Source organism: Microcaecilia unicolor, unplaced genomic scaffold (assembly GCF_901765095.1).
Source record: "Microcaecilia unicolor unplaced genomic scaffold, aMicUni1.1, whole genome shotgun sequence".
Classification (NCBI taxonomy): Eukaryota; Metazoa; Chordata; class Amphibia; order Gymnophiona; family Siphonopidae; genus Microcaecilia; species Microcaecilia unicolor.
In genome coordinates, this window is record NW_021963226.1 from 72,851 (window position 1) to 96,386 (window position 23,536).

Below are 23,536 nucleotides of genomic sequence, written 5' to 3' on the forward strand. Positions count from 1 at the left end.
CTGGTTAATATCAATTATCAGCTAATTATTACATTATGTTACACACGCACATGACCTTATTCTATAACCTCCACATGCAACTTTGTGCACTAAGCATAGAGCTGGGGCATGCAGGTTTATAAAATTTGGGGCAGACACATTGTCAGGTTTTTCCAGTGTGTTACAACATATCATCAGAGACCATCAGCATTCAACAACATTGTTGCTTTTTTCCAGATATGCAATTAAGATCATAAAGGATGAATGAGAAATCCAGCACTGAAATATTTATAGATAATCAAGTAAATTTTCAGTAAAATGTCTGGGCAAAAATTTGAATGGTCTAGTCTAGATGTTTCAAATTATTCCTGTATTTGGTGACACTAAATGTATGAACTTAGAGAGGCCGACCAAATTTTGGTTTTGGGCCAAAATCAGGGTTTGGTCATTCTTTAGTTTCGGCCGAAAATGCCAGTGCATTTTCAGCTGAAACTGAAATAGACCCCCCCCCCCCCCCCCACCATATGACTACTCTCTGCCTGCCTGCCTCCCCCCAACCAACAAGCACCACTAGACAGTGGGTCCCACCAGGCAGGGCTGGCCACAACCCCTCCACCCTCCCACCACCCGAAGACCCTCCCCAGGCCTAACTTTAAATGCCCTGGTGGTGTCGTGGCCTCTTCGGGGCAGGAGCGATCCCTATTGCTCCTGACCCTTCCGAGTTCCTCAGTCAAAATGGCTGCTGAGACCAGGATTCTCAGTTTAGACCAAAACAGCAGCTGAAATTTGCCAGTCAGTTACAGTCAAAACTGAAAATGGCGCCTCCCCCTGACAGGGAGAGCTGGTCCTCCCAAACTGCCACCCTGCCCCCCACTCCCTGGCTGGGAAAATGGATCCTCCCAGGCTTCCACACCTGACCCCCCAGCAAAGAGAACAAGTCCTGATGGGTTGACCACCCCCCACCCTCCTACCACCCGAAGGCCCTCCCTAGGCCTACCTTTACATGCCCAGTGGTCTAGTGGCCTCTTCCAGGCAGAAGCAATCCCCAGTCGCTCCTGCTCCTGCCCCCTCCAGTTTCTCAGTCAAAATGGCTGCTGGGACTTCCCATAGCAGCCTCAAGAGACTGCTGCGAGAGGTCATGGCAGTCATTTTGAGACTGGAACCTGCCTCGACAGCTCCTGCCCAAGATGGTTCCAATCTCAAAATGTCTTCCAGGACCTGCCACAGCAGTCTCTTGAGGCTGCTGTGGGAAGTCTCAGCAGCCATTTTGACTGAGGAACTGGAGGGGGCAGGAGAGACTGGGGATTGCTTCTGTCCGGAAGAGGCCACTAGACACCAGGCATTTAAAGGTAGGCCTAGGGAGGAACTTCGGGTGGTAGGAGGGTGGGAGGTGGTCATCCCATCAGGACTTGCTCTCTCTGCCAGGGGGTCAGGTGTGGCAGACTGGGAGGATCCATTTTCCCTGCCGGAGTGGTGGGGGAAGAGTCGGGGAGGGCAGCTCGGGAGGACCCACTCTATGTCTAGGTCTAGAATTGTTTCCCCTCCTGTTGGTTCCAAATGCAGATTTATGCCACTTTTTGGACGTTTTTCTCTTTTGAAAATGAGATCCTAAGTCTATTAAAAAGAGAAAAACGTCCAAAAAGTGGCATAAATCTGCATTTGGATATTTTTCTCACAAAAACGTCCAAATTTGTATTTTCAAACCCAATTTTTAGACGTTTTTCTAGGATGTCCATCAGAAGTGCGTTCAAATCACAAGGGGGCGTGTCAGGGGCAGGATCTCAGCATTCTTAAGACTTGGACGTTTTTCAGTCATAATGGAACAAAACAAAACCATCCAGGACTAAAACTAAGATGTTTTGAGCTAGACCTGTTTTTATAACGAATAAGAGGAAATCAGGGATGACCTCTCCTTATCCCCCAGTGGTCACTAACCCACTCCCTCCCAAACAAAAATGTGATTTAAAACATTACTTGTCAGCCTCTGATGTAATACTCGGGCCCATTAGAGAGGCATGCAGGTCCCTGGAGTAATGTAGTGGTCAGTGCAGTGCACTGCAGGACAGTTGGACCCAGGCCCATACCCCCCCTACCTGTTACATTTGTGGAGGAAATTGTGAGCCCTCCCAAACTCACCAGAAACCCACTGTACCCACATATAGGTGCTCCCTTCACCCGTAAGAACTATGGCAGTGGTGTACTGTTGGGGGTAGTGGGTTTTGGGTGGGTTGTGGGGGCCTCAACAGACAAGATAAAGGAGCCTGGCAGCATTTTATGAAGTCCACTGCAGTGCCCCCTAGGATGCCCTATTGCTGTCTTGGAATGTCAGGGGGACCAGTCTACTAAAAATTCAGACTCCTCCTACAACCCAATGGCTTGATTTTGTATGTTTTGCCCTTGAACTTTTTTTTATTTTTTGAAAAATGGACCAAAACACAAAATGTCCAAATCACAAAACTTTGTCCTAAACAGTATTAAAAAAAAAAAAAAAAGACAGACCTTTTCTTTTTTGAAAATGTCCTTTTTTCCTATTCAGATTTTGGACGTTTATTTTTTTTTGCAAAACTTTGTCCTAAACAGTATTAAAAAAAAAAAAAAAAAAAAAGATAGACTTTTTCTTTTTTTGAAAATGTCCTTTTTTCCTATTCAGATTTTGGACTTTTTTTTTCAAGAAGTCCAAAGTCAGACATGGACGTCATATCGAAAATGCCCCTCCACATATACCACCCTTCATAAGAAAGGTCAGAATGGTTTACAATATAAAACATTAAAAACGGCAGAAAAGAACACCACTGTATAATAGAAAAGAGAAAACCAATCCAATAATATCAAACATCATTCTCTCATAAAATCTTCGCCCATTCTTTATCTCTGTAGGTTCCTCTCACTACCACCAACTAGTCCAGTGACCCAAAAGCCTGCTGGAAAAAAATAAGTTTTCAATTTCTTCTTAAGCTCTAAGAGAGAATCCTCTTTTCGTTAAGTCCAGCAGCAATTGGTTCCATAATAATGGTGTCTGCCAAAAAAAGAGAACCCTCTCTTGTAGACGTCAAATGCACCCGAGGTGACCTCAGGAGGGTCAATAAAAAACATGTGAATGCAAGTCCCTGACTGGCTCATACCCTAGGAAGGGGCCAGTCTGGTGGTGCCTGCTTCATAGGGCAGAGGCAGAAAATAGTGTAAAAGTAGTAAGAGCCCTGACTCATCTTATTTAGGATCTAAGTGCTGAGAGGAAAGTGTATTAGCCTCAGCCCCCTGCCAGCCCAAGGAGTAAAAGCCAGGAATTAAACACAGGAACCAGTATTCAGCTGAAAGATATCCAGATTATCTGGAGATCTTTATAAATAACTAGCTAAAGATCTCCAGATAAACTTATGTGCCGCTGAATATAGAAGGACCTGATTTATAATGGAACAGCGGCAGAATATTGCTGCGATCCAATTAAAAAGCACCCAGCTATGTCTCTAATCCAGCTATTCAATTCTAGTCCTCGAGATCCACAGAGGCAGGTCAGGTTTTCAGAATATCCACACTAAATATGCATGAGAGAGATTTACATGCACTGCCTCCTTGGTATGCAAATCTCTCTCATGCATACTCATTGTGGGTATCCTGAAAACCTGGCCTGCCTGTGGATCTCAAGGACCGGAATAGAGTAGCTCTGCTATAATCTTCATTTTAAACAGATAACTTCTGACCAGACATCTCAAAACTTAGGCGTTTAGCAGCTTGATAAATATCAGAAAACAAACCTTTGTTAACTTCTAAGGTTAAATGGACAAATGCTTCTGAATGTCGATCTCCAAATGCTTGGCCTGCAGCCACTGGGCCACCCCTTGGTTTTCCCTACTTTTTAAAAATCTGTTAATTCAATGAAACAAGAGCAAATGAAGCCTTAGCCATGAATAAAAAGACTCCTTAGGACTGAAAATAGGTGCTGAAAAATATATTTAAGTTGCAGTATGAACACATTTATATATCTTTACTAACAACCAGCTGTGGTTGATTCTTGGGTTCTTAGCAGTCACTGCAGTCCATTACACAATATTTTCTTGCAGAGAGGAAAGTGCTTGAAACAGTTTTAAAGTGTCAGCAGGGCTGAAACACGATCTTTCAGAGCCTCAGAGTGACTTATTAGCTTCCTTCATGGAAATGTCCCTTAACACCGTAGGCTACAGTTAAAGCAATTTCCTCATCCAGGGGGGCTCATCAGTTATTACCACTGCACTGTAGCTGTTAAGTATATCAAGTGGGTAGGCAGAGGGATAGGGGGGATGTCATTAATTTGCTCAACACTGTTGAGTGGTGATGTATGCCCAGGCCGCTATTTTGCTATACAGCTGTGGAAATCTCTCCAGCCATGCAGAGAGAAAAGGGGGAGGACAGAAGCTTGAGTTCAGGAAGGCTGACGGCTCAGTCTGCTCTTTCCTGCCAGGACTCATTCTATCAGAGGCCCCGATGATCAGAAGCAAATGCGGAAATTTGAGGCCATTAGAAACGGACTAACACCCGCATTTGCTAGCGCAGAATGCTTACCGACAAGCGCGTGAACCAACGAGCTCACTGGCTCACAGCGCAATGAGGTCATTCCCTATTCCTCCTCAATGCTCAGAGGATAGCACACCAAACAACGTGCTTTTTCCGCCCCAAACCCTACGCCAGATCGGAGCTGGTGTTAGGGTGTCTGGGGTATGCGTTCCTGGAATTTGGGGTGAAAACAGACCAGTTCCGCTGCCGTGAAACACAGGCTTGAAAGCAGTATCTCCCTGCACCCGCTGTGTGCTTCTCCTACCAGTCAAGCCAACTGCTGAGCAACCAGCCCCCACATTCTGCAGCAGCCAAGTATATGAGAGTGTCTTCTTCTTCAGTAAGGATTTTTCTTGGGGAGGGCAGGGCCACCGAGGGGGGGGGGGCAAAATTCCTCAGGGCCCTGCATCCAAGGGGGGCCTGACCAGCGCTAGCATTGCTCTCCTGATCTTGTGTGCGGCAGCACCGCAGAGTACTTCCTTCCTGCCGCGTCCAAACAGCCTCTTTGGACGCAGTAGAAGGAAGGAAGGAAGGACTCTTTCTCTGTGGCGCTGCAACAATACTAGAACCGGGTCCTGGGGAAGTTTGCTGTGCACAGTGACAAGAGGCGGAGCAGGACAAGTAAGCGGGGCAGGCCCGCCTGGAGACAGCGGCGGGACCAGAAGGGGGCGGGCCCGGCTTTGTCACTTGGCAGCCCTGGGGGAGAGGGGTAGGAGCGGCAATAGAATACCTCCATCTCCTCTGCTTATATGGGAGCCGCTGGCAAAAGTCCAGAGCTGGGTAACCGGCACCTCTTCCTCCTCCTCCCTCTGGCATTTTGGGCATGTGCTCATCTTGAGCACATGCACCAGGCACTATCATCCCACTGAACTCCATAATGTTCAATGCTATGAGCACACCTATATTTGCATGTCATTAGTGCTGAGCATTAGGGAGTTGTGTTGACGTGCTGTTCCTGCTCTATTCCAGCACTGTACAGGTTTGAGCATCTGCACCAGAGAGCAGTACCAACTCAGAGAAAGGGGGAGGAGAGAAGCTGGAATTCAGGAAGGCTGAGGACTCAATCGGCTCTTTCCTGCCTGGCCTCATCCTAACAGACAGCAGTACCAAGTCCTGGCAGGTGCTTAGCAGACTTCTCGTTAGGGGCATTTGGGAACACCCCTCCCACCTCCAATCCTCCTCTGATTCTTATTATGGCTGCGCTCTGAAGTGTAACACCCCTTGTCTTTGAGGCACTGCCTTTGCATTTGTCAGTGCACATCTTGATTTATAATAAATTTGATGCTTGGCTGCATCTTGGTGGCCAGAGGCAACACAGTCCAAGAAAGGCGGGGCTGAAAAAAACCCAGTTTTCTTTTTTTTTTTTGTTGCCCAGTGGAATAAATCATTTTAACCTTTTTAGCAAAGGGAACACAAGCTGGATCTCTATTACCATTTCTATAGACTACACCCCCAGGTGTAGCACTGTATGGAAAGGACAGATAATTAATTAGTGCAACGGTTCAGTGTGCAGACTCAAGGATCAGCATGCCCATTCCAGAGATATGATAAATGTAAACCAAGGACATCATTTTGCAATCAGGTTAATTAGCCTCTTCTTCCCGGAAGGGTCATCTTGGTTCATGAATTAGCAGATTGCCATTCAGCGTACTCTGCCATGTACTAACTTATACAGGCAGACACTAAGGGGCCGATGCTCAAAGCTTAATCGAGCCTGTAAGGTTTGAGTTTGACTTGTTTTAGCCAGTTTTCCATGCACATTATTCAGCGTCTAATGCACAAAAGGGGTTCTGCGTGGCTTCTACCGTTTGTGGTAGCAACTAGTCATAACCCTATGCAAATGTATTACAAACTCATTAGTATTAAAATGAGCATTCTGTGCAAAGCAAAGACATTTCTGAGTAATAAGCACATACCTTTAACATCAAAATTTTTACAGCAAGTCTGAAGCTGTCGTTGCATGAGGACAACTTCTCAGCGGAGCAATCTGCTTGCATTTTTCAATAGTATCTGCACGTGTGTGAAATGTGCCATGTGCATGTGTGTCCAGCACTTAAAAGTAGTATTAAAAGTTGCTGTGGAACATTTCTTAATATTATCTGCATATGCGTCTGAAATGTGCCATGTATGTGTATTATGTGCGTGTGTATCCCACACGTAAATGTAGTATTAAAAATTGCCGTGGAACAAATAAAAAACCTCCAAATGTGATGTCACTTGACGCACGCCTTCTTTTCCTGGGAACAAACAGAACATTGACGCTTACTGAGAGACTGTTCTACGGATGTGCTAGGCGCGTTCCCTACGAGCCACCTGCAGAATTTCCATGCATCTCATTTGCATGCGATTTCCTTTGAGCATCGGTTGCTGTTTCAAAATCGCCAAGTTCAACCGCGGATATAAACATGCATGGTATTTAATGGTGACTTTTGTGCATCGGGCACCAAGAGTAATTCCATAAAGGAATGCCTATTTTTAAGTGCCTCTTAAGCACCCCTACCTGGAGCATGTTTTATAAAGAAAAGTAAACACCGATTTTTCTTCATAGAATACTAATGTAATTGGGTACATATTTCACCACCCACAAAGCTGGTGTAAATGCTCACACATAGAAGAGATACTTGCATAAATTATAGTGTTCAATAATTTACATGTGCTTGTGTCCCACTCACTCTCTGCCCAGGCTTTGCCCATGTAAACGTCCACCTATGATGGTACAATATGGATCCTCCAAACAAATGAAAATGTAAAACAAGGACAATAACAAAAAATATATGTTTTTATTATTTAGTGTGTATTCATTTATCAATTTTATATTAATTTGGCTTGACATGTTATGGTATTTTAGAATTGGTATTTATGTTGTTGTTATTTATATTAACGATTGTTTATTTAATACTATTCTTCAACGCTAAATAATATGTTTTGTTTTGTTTGTTGGAAAAGAAGAATCAAAAGAAATCCCATGTATAATGTAATCAGTAGACAAAACTCTGAAGTTGGAGAAGACTTGTGAAAGACCAGGGACACGAGATGTTCATCAAGAATCAGAACACTTTACTGCTGATACATGCAAGGCCCAACACGAGTGTTTGCCTCAGGGGTCTTTATTAAACCATCCATCAAACATTCTTTCATTCATGTACTCAATCATCCATCAATTCATATATGCATTAGAATCGATTTTCTTCCATTTCCCATATATAAACCAACATCTGTCACTCCAAAACAATCATTCTTACATAGCTTTTTATGACATTAAAAAAAAACCTCGTTATGTCACTGTGTTTATTTACGTATGTATTATTTCTCAACACATATCTATACTCAGGTCCATGTTTTGTAAGAGTAAATATTTATTTATTTACATATGTATTATTCTTCAACACACACCATCATGTCTCATAGACCTCCTGAGGCAGGCACTTAGTGCTGAAACACGGTGCCATGTCGGGCCTTGAATGCATTTGCACGTATCAGCAATAAAGTGTTCTGATTTTTGATGAACATCTCGTGTCCTTTGTTTCATTTGTTGTCAGCTACTTTAGCCCCGACGCAGTTCTTGTGTGGGCGAAACACGGCCAGTGTCAGGCTTTTTTATAGACCTCGCACGACTAAAATATTTCTCAAAGGACCTTTTCCTGTGTGATCTGCTCCTTTCATACCATCATAGACGGAGACTTACAGAATACCGGCATGTAAATGCATACTTGCTGCATAAATCTATGCCTAAGGGTCAGTTTCTCCAAAGGGTTTTTCCATGCTGGGGTTAACTTTACATGGACAATGGCGTTTTATACATTAAAGTAGGTGGTAATAAAATTACACAGAAGAGGCAAATGCAGCTGCAACAGAACATTAGATCTAGAAAACAAGAGCAACACAATACCAGCTAGTGGCTGTGGATAAAAGTAGCTCTGATTTCAGTGGTGTGGATCAAAATGTCCAACTGTTGAGATATTAAACCGCGATAAAATGTATGAAGAAACTTTATTCCAACTAAAATGACTTAATAAATAAATAAATAAATAAATAAATACTGGTGCTCAGAATTTTGTCCTGGTCTCAGCTGAAATAGCTTCAAAAGCTGCAAAAGCTGATTGCATTCAACTCAATCATTGCACCCTTATGTTGTACTCAATAGTCACTGCAACTCAAATGCTTTTCAAATGCTAGATAAAAATAGTACTTATCTTGATTGCGCTTGATCGATGTTAATTGCAGCCGGCACAAATAAGCATTTTAGACCATGGCAACCTTGTGAATGGTAAACTGTCAGATATCCCAGGCATGGGTATTTTAAAATTGCAATTCTAGTCTTTCACTTCTCTAGCCACTGCTGATTATCCTTGCTGCTCCAGAGCACTAAAGCTCAACATCTATTACCCCCTTAATAAACGCACATAGCACAGGTTCAGACAGAGCTGGCACTAGAGGGCTCCTGTGCCACAGGGGGCTCCGTGACTGCTTAAAACTGAAAGAGGCATACCCTGCAGCAGTGGTGTAGCCATGGGTGGGCCCGGCCCACCCACTTTGGGCTCAGGCCTACCCAAAATTCTTGCACACCAGCTGCAGGAGTCCTCCAGCGGCAAGAACAGCTCCCTTTCTTACTTGCTCCAGCCAATGGCACTGTCTGTATGCTGCTGTTGTGCTGGCCTCCCCCGCCGCACACACTCAGTTTTCATGCCTGTGTGAAAACCAAGCGTGTACAAAAGGGTGTGGCAGTGGCTACACATGGACAATACAAACATTTCGAGCTGTTCTTGCTGCTGGAGGACCCCTGCAGCTGGTGGGGGGGGGGGGGGGGGCTTGGGGAACCCCCACAGCACAGATATTTACTGTAAAGTTTTGAATGGCATTTGGGGAGAAGAGGTTGTGGAGACTACAGTACATGTACCCACTCAGTTTGCCCAGTGGTCCATCCAAAATTTGAGGTCTGGCTACGCGCCTCTGCCCTGCAGGTGAGCTTTGGAGCTCACTCCCCAGTTTCCACTCTGGGCTGTGCATATCTAACACCAGCCTTGGATTCACATAAGCAGGAGAACACTCTATTCCTGGAATGTTCTAGAATGAGTCTTGAGAGCTTGAGACAGCTCCCAAGAGTCATTAGCACTCCCACTTAAACTCACAGTAGTACACAGTTCTGAATAAAAAAAAAATGACAAGCCAAAGGGTAGGAGATTTTCTACAAATTAGCATTACTACAGGGTGATGCCTGAGATCCCCGATGAGCTGCTCTGATCACTCCTTTCATGACCTTCTCAGCTCTACAAAACCTAGCAGAAGGAAACAGGTAGGAGGGTTTCTTCAGAAATGACGTACAGGTCTAGCATGATTTAAAAATGAAAATTCATAACCAGAAGCAGGCAAAGGAGGCTTAGATTTAAACTCAAACACCCTCTGATTGTTGAGCAAGAGTGGGGGATTCAGTTAGACTGCTAACTGTTCCAGCCACGTTTGATGCAATCTTGATGTTGGTCAAACTGAAAACAAACCAATGAATCAGAGAATCAAAACCAGAGCAACGAGCAAATAAACCGGACCATTGACTAACTGCTGTAAAGTTGTTGTCAAGTCACAGGGTATGTGGGAGAATTGCTTAGCTCAAAACAAACCTTCAGGCCTTTAACAAACAATGAAAAGGCCCACTTTTTTAGTAAGGCCTTCATTCAAGTTAAACTTCTAAATCTGTGGCACACGCTGGAATGCTTGTTTTGTGTTTTGATTTACTTTCCTTGTTCCATTTTTGTTGTTTATTTTTTGTTGAACCCCTACCTAGGAGATAGTGCAGGTTATAAGGAACTAAATAAAACAAACCTCCCTGTGGACTCTCTCGCAATTTATGCTGGACACATCAGATAATTCACTTGCTTTGGTCTTGCTGCCTTCTGTTTCAGACTTTCCTAAGGGTGTGACCACAGAAGTGGAAAGAGTTTAAGCTTGTGACCTGTCTTTCATGATCTTAATGTTTTGGAGCCCCAAGCCTTATTTGACTGAGGTGGTCTCAAGGAGGAGGAAATGATGTAATTGAACTGACTGTGGGACCACAACAGCAGGAAGTAGACAGGAACAGTTCATATGACAACGTTGTCTTCATTTTAACCCCTTTATTAATATGCTGGCTCAGTTTAGCCTGTTACAGGATGAGCTCCACATATTCTGAGCACGAAGAAGAATCTCCTTACCTTTAGATTGTTGTAGGCTAGATCTGTATCCCGGTCAGCAGCAGTTTGTTTGTTTGTTTCAATCACCTGAATGGATAAAACACAAATTGGTAGTTGAGGGCTCAATAACATTTTGGACTAACAGGTATCAGGATGCAGACTATATGCACTCCGAGGCAGAGACCAGCCTAATGCACGTGAATTATAATTTGCTGTGAGCATGGGTTTGGAAAGATGACTAATTAAATCCAAATCCAACGTGTGCATGTGGAGAGGGGGAAGACAGTGCTCTAGGGTAGCTTCGTTTTCATTGTGTAAGTGCCTGGTTGTAGAGATAAGCTGGAAGCATGTCAGAGCACCAGCTATTGTGTTCTTTTGTAGAACAAAGCGGTCAAACCCCTAGCTCTGTTACATATACGCAATATATTACATAAATATATATATATTTGTCATTCTGTATTAAGGAGAGAAATGCACCATTTTCACTTGTAGGCAGTATATTTGCACGTGTACATCGGCAGCTCTATGTAAGTATTCACTAAAATTAGTGAGACTATAGTTGCTCAGCAATGAAATGATTATCTGGGAAAAAAAATTGATATTTTTTTTATTCGTCCCATTATGGCTTTTGGCCATTACATAGTACTGAATCCTTACTATTGACGCTAATTTCTAAGGTGAAAACATGCTTTGCTATAGGTACTCAGATTGTATTATTACAGTTTGACCTGTAGCTGCTTTCAACGTGGTGGATCACATACGTTTACTTGCTAAGTTAGAAGAAATAGGAATTTCAGGCCATGTTTTAAATTGGTTTAGGACATTTTTGGTCAATAGAAAATATTCTGTCAAATTGAAAGGAGCTCTTTCTCACGCCTGGCAACCTATACGCAAAGTTCCTCAAGAGTCACCTCTATTGCCAATTTTATTCAATGTTCTTATGTGCTCCCTTGACTGTCTGGCAGCAGATGAAATACTGTTTTCTTAAGCAGATGACATTTTTAGTTCCTGTTTCATCAGATCTAGACTATTCCATTTCTAAAATAGTTACTTGTATAACTAAACTCAAAGACTGGGCATTTTCCCATTTACTAAAACACTCTGGTTTAGCGAACAACAAGAATCTTTGCCAGCACTAATTCCCTTTAAACCAGAATGACAATCTAACAGTTGAGAAATCAAAGTATTTGGTATAATTTTAGACTCTTCTCTGTCTGAATTACAAGCAAACTATTTAAAAAGTTTATTTCAGACTTAAACAGCTTAGGACAATTCACTCATATTTTCATGAGAGTCACTTCCAAAAAGCAAAAGAAAGCACCAAGAGCCTTCAAGGTATCTTTAATAACATAACTTGGATAACGATAGTCCAAAGATGACCCAACACAGGCCTTGTTACTGTTAATATGGACCTGACAGTGTATGCTGGACATGACTGGAGGCCATGTTAAAGGCTGATCAATAGTCTGACTAGGTGTGTAACCAGGCCTCAGAAAGGTTAATAATTGAGTGGCAACTTAGAAATATACTGGAACAGCATTGTTAAGTTACTGAGGAAGTGTTAATACCAGTTGCTATGTGAAATGACCTTGTGATAAGAAAGAACAAGGAAGTATAGACAGTTTCAGAGAAAAAAAATAAATATGTTTTACTAAGAAAGTGAGTAATGGACTAGAGCATGTTAAGAGAATAAAGGAGAATAAGGATGTAGAAAATAGGTAAACAAAACCTGTGGTTGTGTAGGTCAAAGTCAGAATCACCCTCAGTAATTAGAAGTAGGTCTAATTCTTGTAAATGATAAATGAAGTAAGTTGTAATTTCTAAATATGTCTGCTGATTATGTGGAAATTCAATACTAATAAATAGAATAACAGATGGTTGAAAGAAGTAGAAGAAAATATCATTTAAGGAACTAGCAAAAGGCGGAGTTAGTGATGTAAAATGACGAGTACTCAATAGACTTCAATGGAAAGCTTAAACTATATAAGTTGTAACCAAATCAATAAGAATCAGAGATGTAAGCCTGAGTATTCACGTTCTTGTGACCAGACTACTATTCTCTATGAGAACAAGCCTGAGGCCTGTATTTTGATTGATGCAGCAACTTTCTGCTGTATTGCCTGATTTGAAATAACCATTGTACTCTTATTTTGGTAAGTGATGGAAATTGTAATAATAAAATTGCTTCTTCTCATACAATCTAACTGAATCTGTCTCCTCTCTATCTTGTAATTATAACAAGTTCTATTTACTTCAGTGGTGGACACTGTTACTATCAGTAGAAAGGTGTCACACTGTACAATAGAGAGACAAGGGGCTAGGAGTCAAGAGGTATTTACAAAATGGTGTAACCCCGACGTATCTTTTTACCCTTTTATATATTTTAGATGCCGTCCGATTTAGTTCCTGTTTTGGTTGCATTAAGTAAAACATGTAGTGCAGAGTTCTGCACTTGCTACAGTTGATGTGACCCGTGAAGTGCATTTGTGGCAAATTTACGATATGTGCATGTTTCAGGGGTCGTAAAAGTTGTATCAACTGAATGTGCAGTAGCGAAACGTGCTCCTTTGCACATGTGTTAGAATAAAAAAGTCCCTTTGTGCTTAAGTCAGTGAGTCAAAAACCATCGGATATAAGACAGCAACCCTCTTACTTCTCTTTTCAAAAACATTTAAAACCTCTGTTGATATAGGTATTTTTGTACTAATCTAGGATAAGGTTTGTACTGTACGCCACTTTGGACTTTTTTTTTTTTTTTGGTTACATTTGTACCCCACGCTTTCCCACTCATGGCAGGCTCAATGCGGCTTACATGGGGCAATGGAGGGTTAAGTGACTTGCCCAGAGTCACAAGGAGCTGCCTGTGCCTGAAGTGGGAATCAAACTCAGTTCCTCAGTTCCCCAGGACCAAAGTCCACCACCTTAACCACTAGGCCACTCCTAGGTTACAAAAGTCAAGACTAGATTATATTAGCTTAGAAATAGTGATTTTCAAATAGGTGTTACTTATACATATATGACAGTGCCACCTAAACCTTGTCATGCAGGCACCCCAGCAGATCAGGTTTTCAGGATATGCACAATGAATATTCATGAGACAGATTTGAATGCACTGCCTCCACTAAATGCAAATCTCTCTTATAAATATTCATTGTGGATATCCTGAAAACCCTTCCCCGAACAGAGGCCATGGGGGTCTCGACCTGACCTGCCCGACGATGACCGCAACCCCCTCCTGCAGAAGAACTGACCTCCCCCCACCCCTGACAGAAGAGAGGTGGTCTAGTGGCCACAACCTCCCCCCCCATACCTTTAGATGATGGAGGAGAGAGTAGCACCCCCTCCTCCTTCCAGTGCCTCCACCAAAATGGAAGAACCCTACCCAGTGCATCCTGGGATGCGCTGGATGGGGCTTCCCCTACCATATAAAGGAGAAACTGTGCAGGGCACTGCCATTTTGGAGGTGGCGCTGGAAGCAGAAGGGAGTGCCATGACTTAAAAATTAGTGAACACCATTTTTCCTGGAAGTATGTGTCACGTATTCTTGTTCATTTTATTATAAATGGCATGTGTTCTTTCCTATCACACATTATGGTTCTTTTTCTTCTTTTCTGTTTTATTGTTTATGATTTTTAGAAGTGTAAACCGCTTTGCCCTGCCTGCCAGTTACAGCAAGTGTGGAATAAATAAACAAATAATATAAATTGATGTAGAGGCATCTGTACCATTTAAACCCAGCATAACTGAATTGTTTCTTTGCTGTCCTGGTTAAAAAAAAAAAGAATAACTCTCAAAAGCTTGTAACAGATATAATTATATTAATTAGTAAAAAAAAAAAGTATCAACTACAACTTGTTGACCTTTATTTCCATACTAGTAAAAAAGGCCCGTTTCTGTAGGCAAGGAAACGGGCCTTAGGCAGGTAATTCCCCCCCCCCCCCCCGTGCTACGGCCCCCTCGAACCCCCCCTTCCGCGAACCTGTCGTTCCCACCGCCACCGCCGTTGTTGCGCTACCTTCCCTTCCCGTAGGTTCTTCAATCATCTTCTTAGAAAGTTTAACTCCGCGCGTCTGACGTCAGACGCACGGAGTTAAACTTTCTAAGAAGATGATTGAGGAACCCACCCGAAGGTAGTGCACAACAGCGGCGGGAGGGGGGGGTGCGGTTTTCGGCGTTCCGGGGGGGGGGGGGGGAAATCGACAGGTTCGCGGGAGGGGGTGGGTTTCGAGGGGGCCATAGCGCGGGGGGGGGGGGTGACAGCTGATTCCGAGGCAGTAGGAGGAGTAAATCAGCTGTGTTGACGTCAGTGACGTCCGTGCGTGTCTGCCTCGCGGACCACTTGCAGCCAGGGAGCCACGGTCCCAAGCATAGAATGTTGGAGGTGAGAATTATTATATAGGATATCCAAGTGGATGAAGAGGGATCCAGAACAACTTATGCCACTGAGTATAAGTAGAAACACTAGGTGGCAGCAGAGAACCAGCAGTCCTGTACAAAAAAAAGTCTTAGATGAATCAGGTTTTTTTTTTCCCTTTTTCCAGCAGCAGCACTATAATATAGAGGTCAGTTTTCAAGAGGATCTGGCTGACAGCTGACTATGAGGACTTGATTATCTACTTCTCTGCAGACAAGAATTTTCAAAGACTTCGATCTAGGTTAATAACTTTGGCTGGCCAAATTCTGGGTGGTCTGGGGATAAAGTTAGGTGGCTGGTGCTTATATTCAGTGCTAGATACTCTTGTTGGCTGGCCAGCTGTACCCCTTCCTGCATTGGGCCAAATGTTGACGGTAGGAAGAAGAGGTAAAGGTGGCCTGACTACCTCACCCCTAATTTCCCCTCTCACCAAAGATGGCACATCAGGAAGAAGCCCTGCAGGATTCTCTCTCTCTCTTTTCCAAGTTGGCACGAGAGAACAAGTCCTTCTATTGGCTTGGCTGATGTCACTGGGGATGGCGCAGACCTACCAAGTCTCTCGCTTTCGCAGGTCATTTCCAGCCGAGAAATCAGATCTCCCGCTGAGTGGCCTCCCATCCAGCAACAGCAGGAAGCGCCTTCATAAAGCACCATCTCCTGCTACCGCTGATCCCACGCCAGCAGGAGATGACGTTTTATGAAGGCTTTCCTGCTGTCGCTGGACGGGGAGACCACTCTTGTAGCTGCTGGTCGTCAATCAGCTGTGCTGGGGGCAGAGAAATAGGTAGAGATGTGGGTGGAGCAATGGGCGGGGCGGAGCTGGGGTGGGCTGGGGGCAGACCCTAAATCTCCGACCGAGTGGATCTTCCCCCTTGGCAGCTCTGGATGGGGTGGGGGGTGGGGGGGTTAAGCTTCCTAACCAGTGCAGGTGGAGATCTAGGAGGAGTAATAGAGGCCCATCAGAGGCAGGAGGAATTGTTGAAGGTGAGGGAACCGCTCCACAAATATTTTTCAGTCAAGAAGAGATAGGGATCATGTGAATGACTTCTGTTCCTCATGAGGTGAGGTAGGGGCATAAGGTGGAAGCCGTCAGCTCTCTGCACAAAATTACGCACTACAGCGCCATGTTTACTATTTTATTAGGCAAGATTGACTTCACTTAGTTGTCTAGCACTGATTGTCAGCATTAACAGCTACCTGGTCTGTGTTCACCTAAAACACATTTTTACTGACTTTCAGGCATTTTTCATTTTTGTTTGCCCTATTCTATTTTTTGGAATGTACTATGGACTAAATTCTGTATATGGTGCCGAAAAATCAGCACAGATTAAAATTAGTCATTTATAGAATAGTGTTTGGTGCTGGGCTCTGTGCCCAAAATTGACACCAACTGAAATCTGGTATAAATTCTCACACCTAAATTAGGGGTGGATTTCCCTTATTAGTAGAGGAGTAGCCTAGTGGTTAGTGCAGCGGACTTTGATCCTGGGGAACTGGGTTCGATTCCCATTGCAGCTCCTTGTGACTGCGGGCAAGTCACTTAACCCTCCATTGCCCCAGGTACAAAATAAATACCTGTATATATGTAAACCGCTTTGAATGTAGTTGCAAAATACCACAGAAAGGCGGTATATCAAGTCCCATTTCCCTTTCCCTTATTCTGTAACACCATGCACAAATTCCAGAATCGTCCCCTGATCCGCCCAATGTTCCTTTCATGGCCACGCCCCCTTTTGGATCCATGCATAAAATTTATGCTTCAATCGCGGTGCCTAAAGATGGATGCATGTGCCAATTAGCGCCGATAACTGATTATTCGGCCAATTATTGGTGCTATTGGCTTGTTTATCAATTATATTGCATACACAAATTAGGTACATGCAGTTTTGATCACCATATATAGAATTAGGATATATACACGCACGAACTTAAAAATTCACAATGTTAATTGATAAGTATTGTATACTCTTGAGCAAACTATTTGCACACACTTCAAATTTTTAGACACTGAAATGAACCGAACGCATGCACTAAAAAAAAGGGGTTTATTTATTTATTTATTACATTTGTACCCCGCTCTTTCCCCACATACAGCAGGTCCAGTGCGGCAGAATCAGGTTTTCAGAATACCCACAAAGAAGATGCATGAGACAGATTTGCAAGCACTGCCTCCACTACCCTAGAGGCTATGTATAACAGCAGATCCCATATATGGCTAAAGGGAAATGCAGCTTTCTAAGCTCTAATGCTTCCTCTGGCCAGTTAAGAGAGCTTGTTGCATAGTGCTGCAGTCAGCGACTTTTCAGTGGGAGCTATGAGCACCATTTATTAAACTAACCAAGCCAGTTCAAACACCAAGACTTAATGTTATCACTGGCAGAAGGTCTCCCACAGAATTAAACCCCTCTTGCAGTCCAAAGTACAGCAAGGCCAATATTCAAAAGGTTTAGACTCCTAAAACTGGCCCATTTGAAAATTTATTACTGTAACCAGGGGTTAAATTTTAATGATTTCACCTCTGGGGTGCCCGCGGGTGGGGACCGTGTAATTGGCGGTCCCACCAAGGATGCAGGTGCTCCAGTGCTGAAGGGCCCAGTTTTGAACCACAGGCGGCTCATTGTTGCAGTGGGGCAGAAGCAGGAAAAGCCTCAGTTCTGCTGGAGCCTCAGGGCCAGGATACTGGGCCAGCCACGCATGTGAATGGGATGCGCATGCGCGGTGGTGCTGTGGTGCATTCCGGAGAGCAGGAGAGGCACAAATAAAGATTTTTGGGAGCTCTGGAGCCAAAAACATAAATTAAAGTGGCCAGAGTGGCAAGGGAATCCTCAGAGCAGGGGCTCAGAGTAGGTTGCAATTGTGACACATTCGGCACGATTGCCACGATCGTGCAGTTTCTTATACTGAATGGCCTCAGATAGTGCTGGGAGCTAACGGGGGAGGGGAGGGGAGGGGGGGCCTCAAGGTTTTGAAGGAGACAGGCGCTGACATCTGTTTAAAAGTTACAGTATTCATGGCCTTGGAGAAAGCCTATTTTGCCCCCTGGCATACTAATTATTTACTACACGCTAAGCGAAGATCTATCCCTGCCTCGATAAAAGATAGTGTTCTGTTAACACCCCTGTGACTTTTGTGGTGGGATATATTGAGATTTTGGGGGCAGAACCCAGAAAGTAGTATGATGCTACCGGTGACTGGTAATATAGATTTTTTGCCAGGAAGAGAAAATAAAATCTTTAGAGACTTAGAGCGCACTGAAATTATTCTTTTGGAAACTTTTCTACAGGAGGATGGTAGCATACTTCCGTGCTTAGAGTTCGCGAGGCGATGTGCTGGGGGGGCCGATGACGACATTTGCCTATCACCAACTGGTACATTATATACATAGGCTTCCCAGTGCGAGCCTGTCGCTGGCTTTTGGGACACAGTTGAGAGAGTTTCTGGCTGCAATAATTTTTTTAAATGGCTGCATGGTAATGGTAACATTAGTGCACAACCATATATTTAAGAAATTTAAAAAAAAAAGGCCTTTTTGATGGCTGTGCTAAAAATGGGCTTAGCATGCAGGAAAAGTCCCACGTATGGATGCAATAAGCCCATTTCTTAGAACAGCATTAAAAAAAAAGAGCCCCTTAGGTGTCTACATTTAGGAGCTCAGGTTTTTTTTTCTTTTTTTAAATGGTGTCTTCAGCCACAGATGCTACCAGTATATTATTAGGTTTCAATTTGCTGTTTTCAACTTTACCTCATTTAGGGAGTCTTTTACTAAGGCGCGCTGGAATTTTTAGCATGCGTTAAAAATAGGTGCGCGCTAAAGACGCCAATGCATTCCTATGGGCGTCTTTAGCATGCGCCTATTTTTAATACGCGCTAAAACGCCAGAACGCCTAAGTAAAAGCCCCCCCTTATTGTATTTGTGTTTATACTTGGTTATTTTATTATTGTTATACTGATAAAATTGTGTTTAATGTTGAACTGTACCTGCTGTACACTGCCTTGGGTTAATCTCTTCACGAAGGCAGTTAATAAATCCCAATAAATAAATAGATGTGAAAAGGTGCACACGTATTAAATCAACGTGCATAGGTTTTACCTGAGAGTTTTTAGTTTCTTGTTCTTCCTTCTTGGCCAGTTGTGTCTGAAGTTTCCTCCTTTCTTGTTCCAGTTCCCGCACTCTCTTCTGCAGCTTCAAGAAGACGGTCATGTCCATGGCTGCCTTCTCCAAACCGACCTCCTGCAACAACAAGACATCAAAATGGGTGTTGGGAGGTCTTCTTAAATGTTCAACTAATGACCACTTCACACCCTGAGGCCTAGAAACAAATCAGCCCTGGAAGAATATATTTTTACTGAAAAGATGAAAACAAGAGAGAGGTGCTGTTAATGGGGGACTAAAACTGAACCAGATATAGACTGGAAAGTGTCAGTTCCAGGACGAAATAGAAGTATGGAGTACTGGAATCCTCGGGAGAATTATTAGCTCTGGAGCCACCAGACACCTTGTCAGATCTAGGGAATCTAAGATGCTCAGAGGAACTATGTGCAAGCTTTGGATAAACAATACAATGTAAGACAATGGAGACACCCATGGTGATCAGTTCTCTTCAGAAAGGAGAGAACCCTAAAACAGGAGTGGGTAACCTTGGTCCTCATGGGCCCCAACCCAGTCGTGTTTTCGGGATTTCCCCACGGAATATGAACGAGATCTATTTGATTGCACTGCCTCCATTGTATGCAAATACTACAACTACAAATCATTTCTATAGCGCTACCAGTTGTACGCGGCGCTTCACAATTTAACATGAAGAAAAGACAGTCCCTGCTCAAAAGAACTTACAATCTAAATCAGGGCAGACAGGACAAATAAGGGATAAGGGTAGGACAGACAGATAGGACATAGATCTCATGCATACTTATTAAGACATCTTATTACAGTAAGTGGTCTTCTGACATCAAAATACTACAGAACAGGTTCTGAAGCCTGTCCACCGTGAGAACCAGTCACATGGATTCTCCTGCCTTGCACACTCCTTGAATATACACGTCACACACCTCTACTTGCTGCAAGGTATCTTCAGTGTCCCCGATCTCGGATGTGGAGATTGAAGGGTAATTGGAGTCAGACTCCAGGCTGCTCTGGTTGGATGGGTTCCTTCTGTGTCCTGGGGTTTGCTATGAACAGCACACATGAACAAAAGGGTTGAATAACAGAAGGAGTCTATGTCATTGGTACTTTTCACTCTACAGTTCTGAATCTTTCCTGTTTCTTTCCTACAGTTTCTTAATTTCTTTAACTCTTCTAATGGTAATTTTACATAAAAGTAGGCATTTGTAGATAGATAGATAGCTAGACAGATATGATGGAAAATGTATATTACCAGGCGTAATAGATAAGTCAAAAAACATGGTAAGACTCCTAGGCCTAATTTAAAAGAAAAGCAAAAACATGTAATAATAATAGGTACAATAGAGAAAGTTACTTAACCTGTAGTGATGTTCATAATCTCATAAATATCAGAAAAGACTAGGTAACGCTCTCTGTCACAGCTATTAAGAGGTATTAGGATAGAGGTTTATCAGTACAAATACACATCATATAGAACCTTTTTTTCAGGTGTACACTGTGAATAACAAAAGAATGAGTTTGATATGGATGTTTTTATGAACACACTTTTTCTCCTTTTTAAAAATCAGTCCTGGAGTTCCCTACCGTGCATTTGTGTATCTTTACACGTACACATACAAACACTGCATATATTGTATTACAACCAAAGCCTCTGGTTTACTGTAGCAGATTTTTAATTTTAGTTAGAGGTTCCAATTCCATGGCAATTAGATGACACCTTTGCATATATTTGCATACATATGCATGCATATAAAATTACGTATGCTTGTTTTTTACATTTTGTGCAAGCTCTGTTAATTTAGCTGGCCCTTTTTTGGGGGGGGGATAAGAGATCTCAGTGATTAGTGATGGGGAAGGAGTAGGGGGATACAGGATGGAAGGGGAGAGGATCTGGTTGACAGGATCTCAAAGGAAGGAATGGCATGGAGCTCAAGTAAGAGTGACAGAGGGATAAAAGTTGCAAGGGGGGTGGGGTGTAAGGGGAGGGATATCAAGGAGGGATAATAAAGAGGGGACACTGGATGAAGAAAGGGGATCCTGGATGGGGAAATGGAGGAATGATCCACTTATTCCACACTCCCCCCCCCCCCAGCCCTTCAATCACTTGCTCACCATAAACCCCCTTGCGATTCTCTCACTCTATCCCAGCTCTCCATCTCCGGTCTTCATTCGTTCCACATATCTCATCCCTTCACTCAATTCCGACCCTCCTAAACCAATCCCATCATACACAACTCACAGCCACTCCAACCCCCTCACTCACTTCCTCCCCACCCTTCCACACCCACTCCAGTACCCCTCATACACACCCTACAGTCACTCCATCCTCCTTATTCACTTCCTCCTCATCCTCCCACACCCACTCCAGTCCCCCTCATACACACCCCACAGTCACTCCGTCCCCTTCACTCACTTCCTCCCCACCCTTCCAGTCACTCCATTCCCCTGCAGTTATACATATCATATACCAGGTTATCTTTAGTGCCCCGGTCGAAGGTCCACATAACCTAGCAGAATTGCTACAGGAGACTGAGGGCCAGAGTTTTTGCTTAGGGCAATTGCAACACTCCTCTTCTTACCCCTCCCTCCCACAAAGGCGCGTATCTTCATTTTTGGGAGCAGAGGAGAACAGTACCATTACAGTGCCTTGGACCACATACTCCTTTGCTACCTGGACACTGAGTTTTACACTTTGAATTCTGCACCACTAAAGTGCTTAGGGTTACCATATGGCTCCAGAAAAAAAAAGAGGATAGATTGAGCCAGTCCAGATTTTACTTCCATTGAAAGCAATAGAAGAAAAACCCGGACTGGCTTAATCTGTCCACCTTTTTCTGGAGCCACATGGTAACCCTATGCCCGGGGACCCCACACATATTTGTTTTACATCAAAAACGCAAAAGAATGTCTTGAAAAGTTTAGACAAAATTTTAAGCATCTCTATATTTTTTTCTTTTTAACATTTACTCAGGTGGGGGGAAGAGGGGTTGGTGGTTGAGAGGCGAGGATAGTGCTGGGCAGACTTATACGGTCTGTGCCAGAGCCGGTGATGGGAGGCGGGACTGGTGGTTGGGAGGCGGGAAGTACTGCTGGGCAGACTTGTACGGTCTGTGCCCTGAATAAGGCAGGTACAAATCAAGGTAAGGTATACACATATGAGTTTGTCTTGTTGGGCAGACTGGATGGACCGTGCAGGTCTTTTTCTGCCGTCATCTACTATGTTACTATGTAATTATTATTCCCAATTAAACATAAACACAAGCAGTCTGTGCATACACAGTGCACTCTGAAACCAGCCACTCTAGTACAAAGACAAACACATATGAATAACTTTGCTGAGTCTCTCTGCCCCTACCCAGGGTAAAACGTTCCCTTCCCCATGTAAATGACAGGCACAAGAACCTATACGCACTGGGCATCACTTTTTTCTTTCCTTTTTATAGTAGCCAGACTTTTTTTCCTCACCTTTTTTAAAGCAGCATTTTCAGTGAAAAATACACCTTTTACTCTTCCCAAAGATGCTTCTGCCAAGTCTGCAATGAGCATCTCCCTAGCAGACAGCATCCATGGAAACAAAATGACTTCGGTATTAGCAGACCGATTAAACTGAGCCATGAAAAGAAAATGCATCGAGGAGCCTGATTTTCCTTTTTGTACCTATAAGAAAATTCCCTTTTAGACTTATGGTCATGGCTTATCCCCCCCCAGTGGTTCTAATTTACAGCCATGGAAGCGAGGAAGGGAGGGGGACTTTATGTGAATTAAAACAATGAGTAACAGGCATCCCTGGTGTGGGACAGGCTTCCTTCCAGGGCTCATAGTTATTTACTCACAGGCAGATGATCAAAAGCCCCGCGCTGTTCCAAACAGTGCTCTAAAATAGCGCTGGAACAGCGCGGGGCGCTATTAGACCTATGATCAGAGATAATACATGCAAATTTAAGCAGCACAATTATCTCTGATCATGGGATAGAAGTGCGGGAAAATTGTGCCTGAGCATGTGCTCAGCACATCCTCCCGCACTTGTTTGACAGGTCTGGGCTGGAGACCAATGAAAAGAGAAGGACGCCCATCTTTAAATCGGAAGATGGACGTCCTCAACTGCCCTGTTGCAGGGACGGCCAATTTCAAAGGGGTGTCGGAGGTATAGCGACGGGGCAGTTGAGGACGTCCAAAATTTGAACGTTTCTGTGACGGGGCAGTAGAGGACGTCCAAATTTTGGACGTTTCTGCAAAGGGCAGTTAAGGACGTCCAAACTGGATGTTTCTATGAGAAAGACGTCTTTCTCATAGAAACATCCAATTTTGGACATCCTTAACTGCCCATTG

The 23,536-nt window shown here is 43.6% G+C and overlaps 1 protein-coding gene across 1 annotated transcript in view; it reads right to left on the minus strand.

The window, feature by feature from the left end:
* LOC115459087 (unconventional myosin-Vb-like) overlaps positions 1 to 23,536 on the minus strand; it is a gene marked incomplete at its 3' end in the record, with an annotated part of 135,313 nt that overhangs the window by 72,847 nt on the left and 38,930 nt on the right. Inside the window, 3 exon segments of the mRNA XM_030188955.1 lie at positions 10,692 to 10,757; positions 19,175 to 19,315; positions 20,134 to 20,253. Coding sequence (XP_030044815.1) covers positions 10,692 to 10,757; positions 19,175 to 19,315; positions 20,134 to 20,253 — 327 coding nt within the window.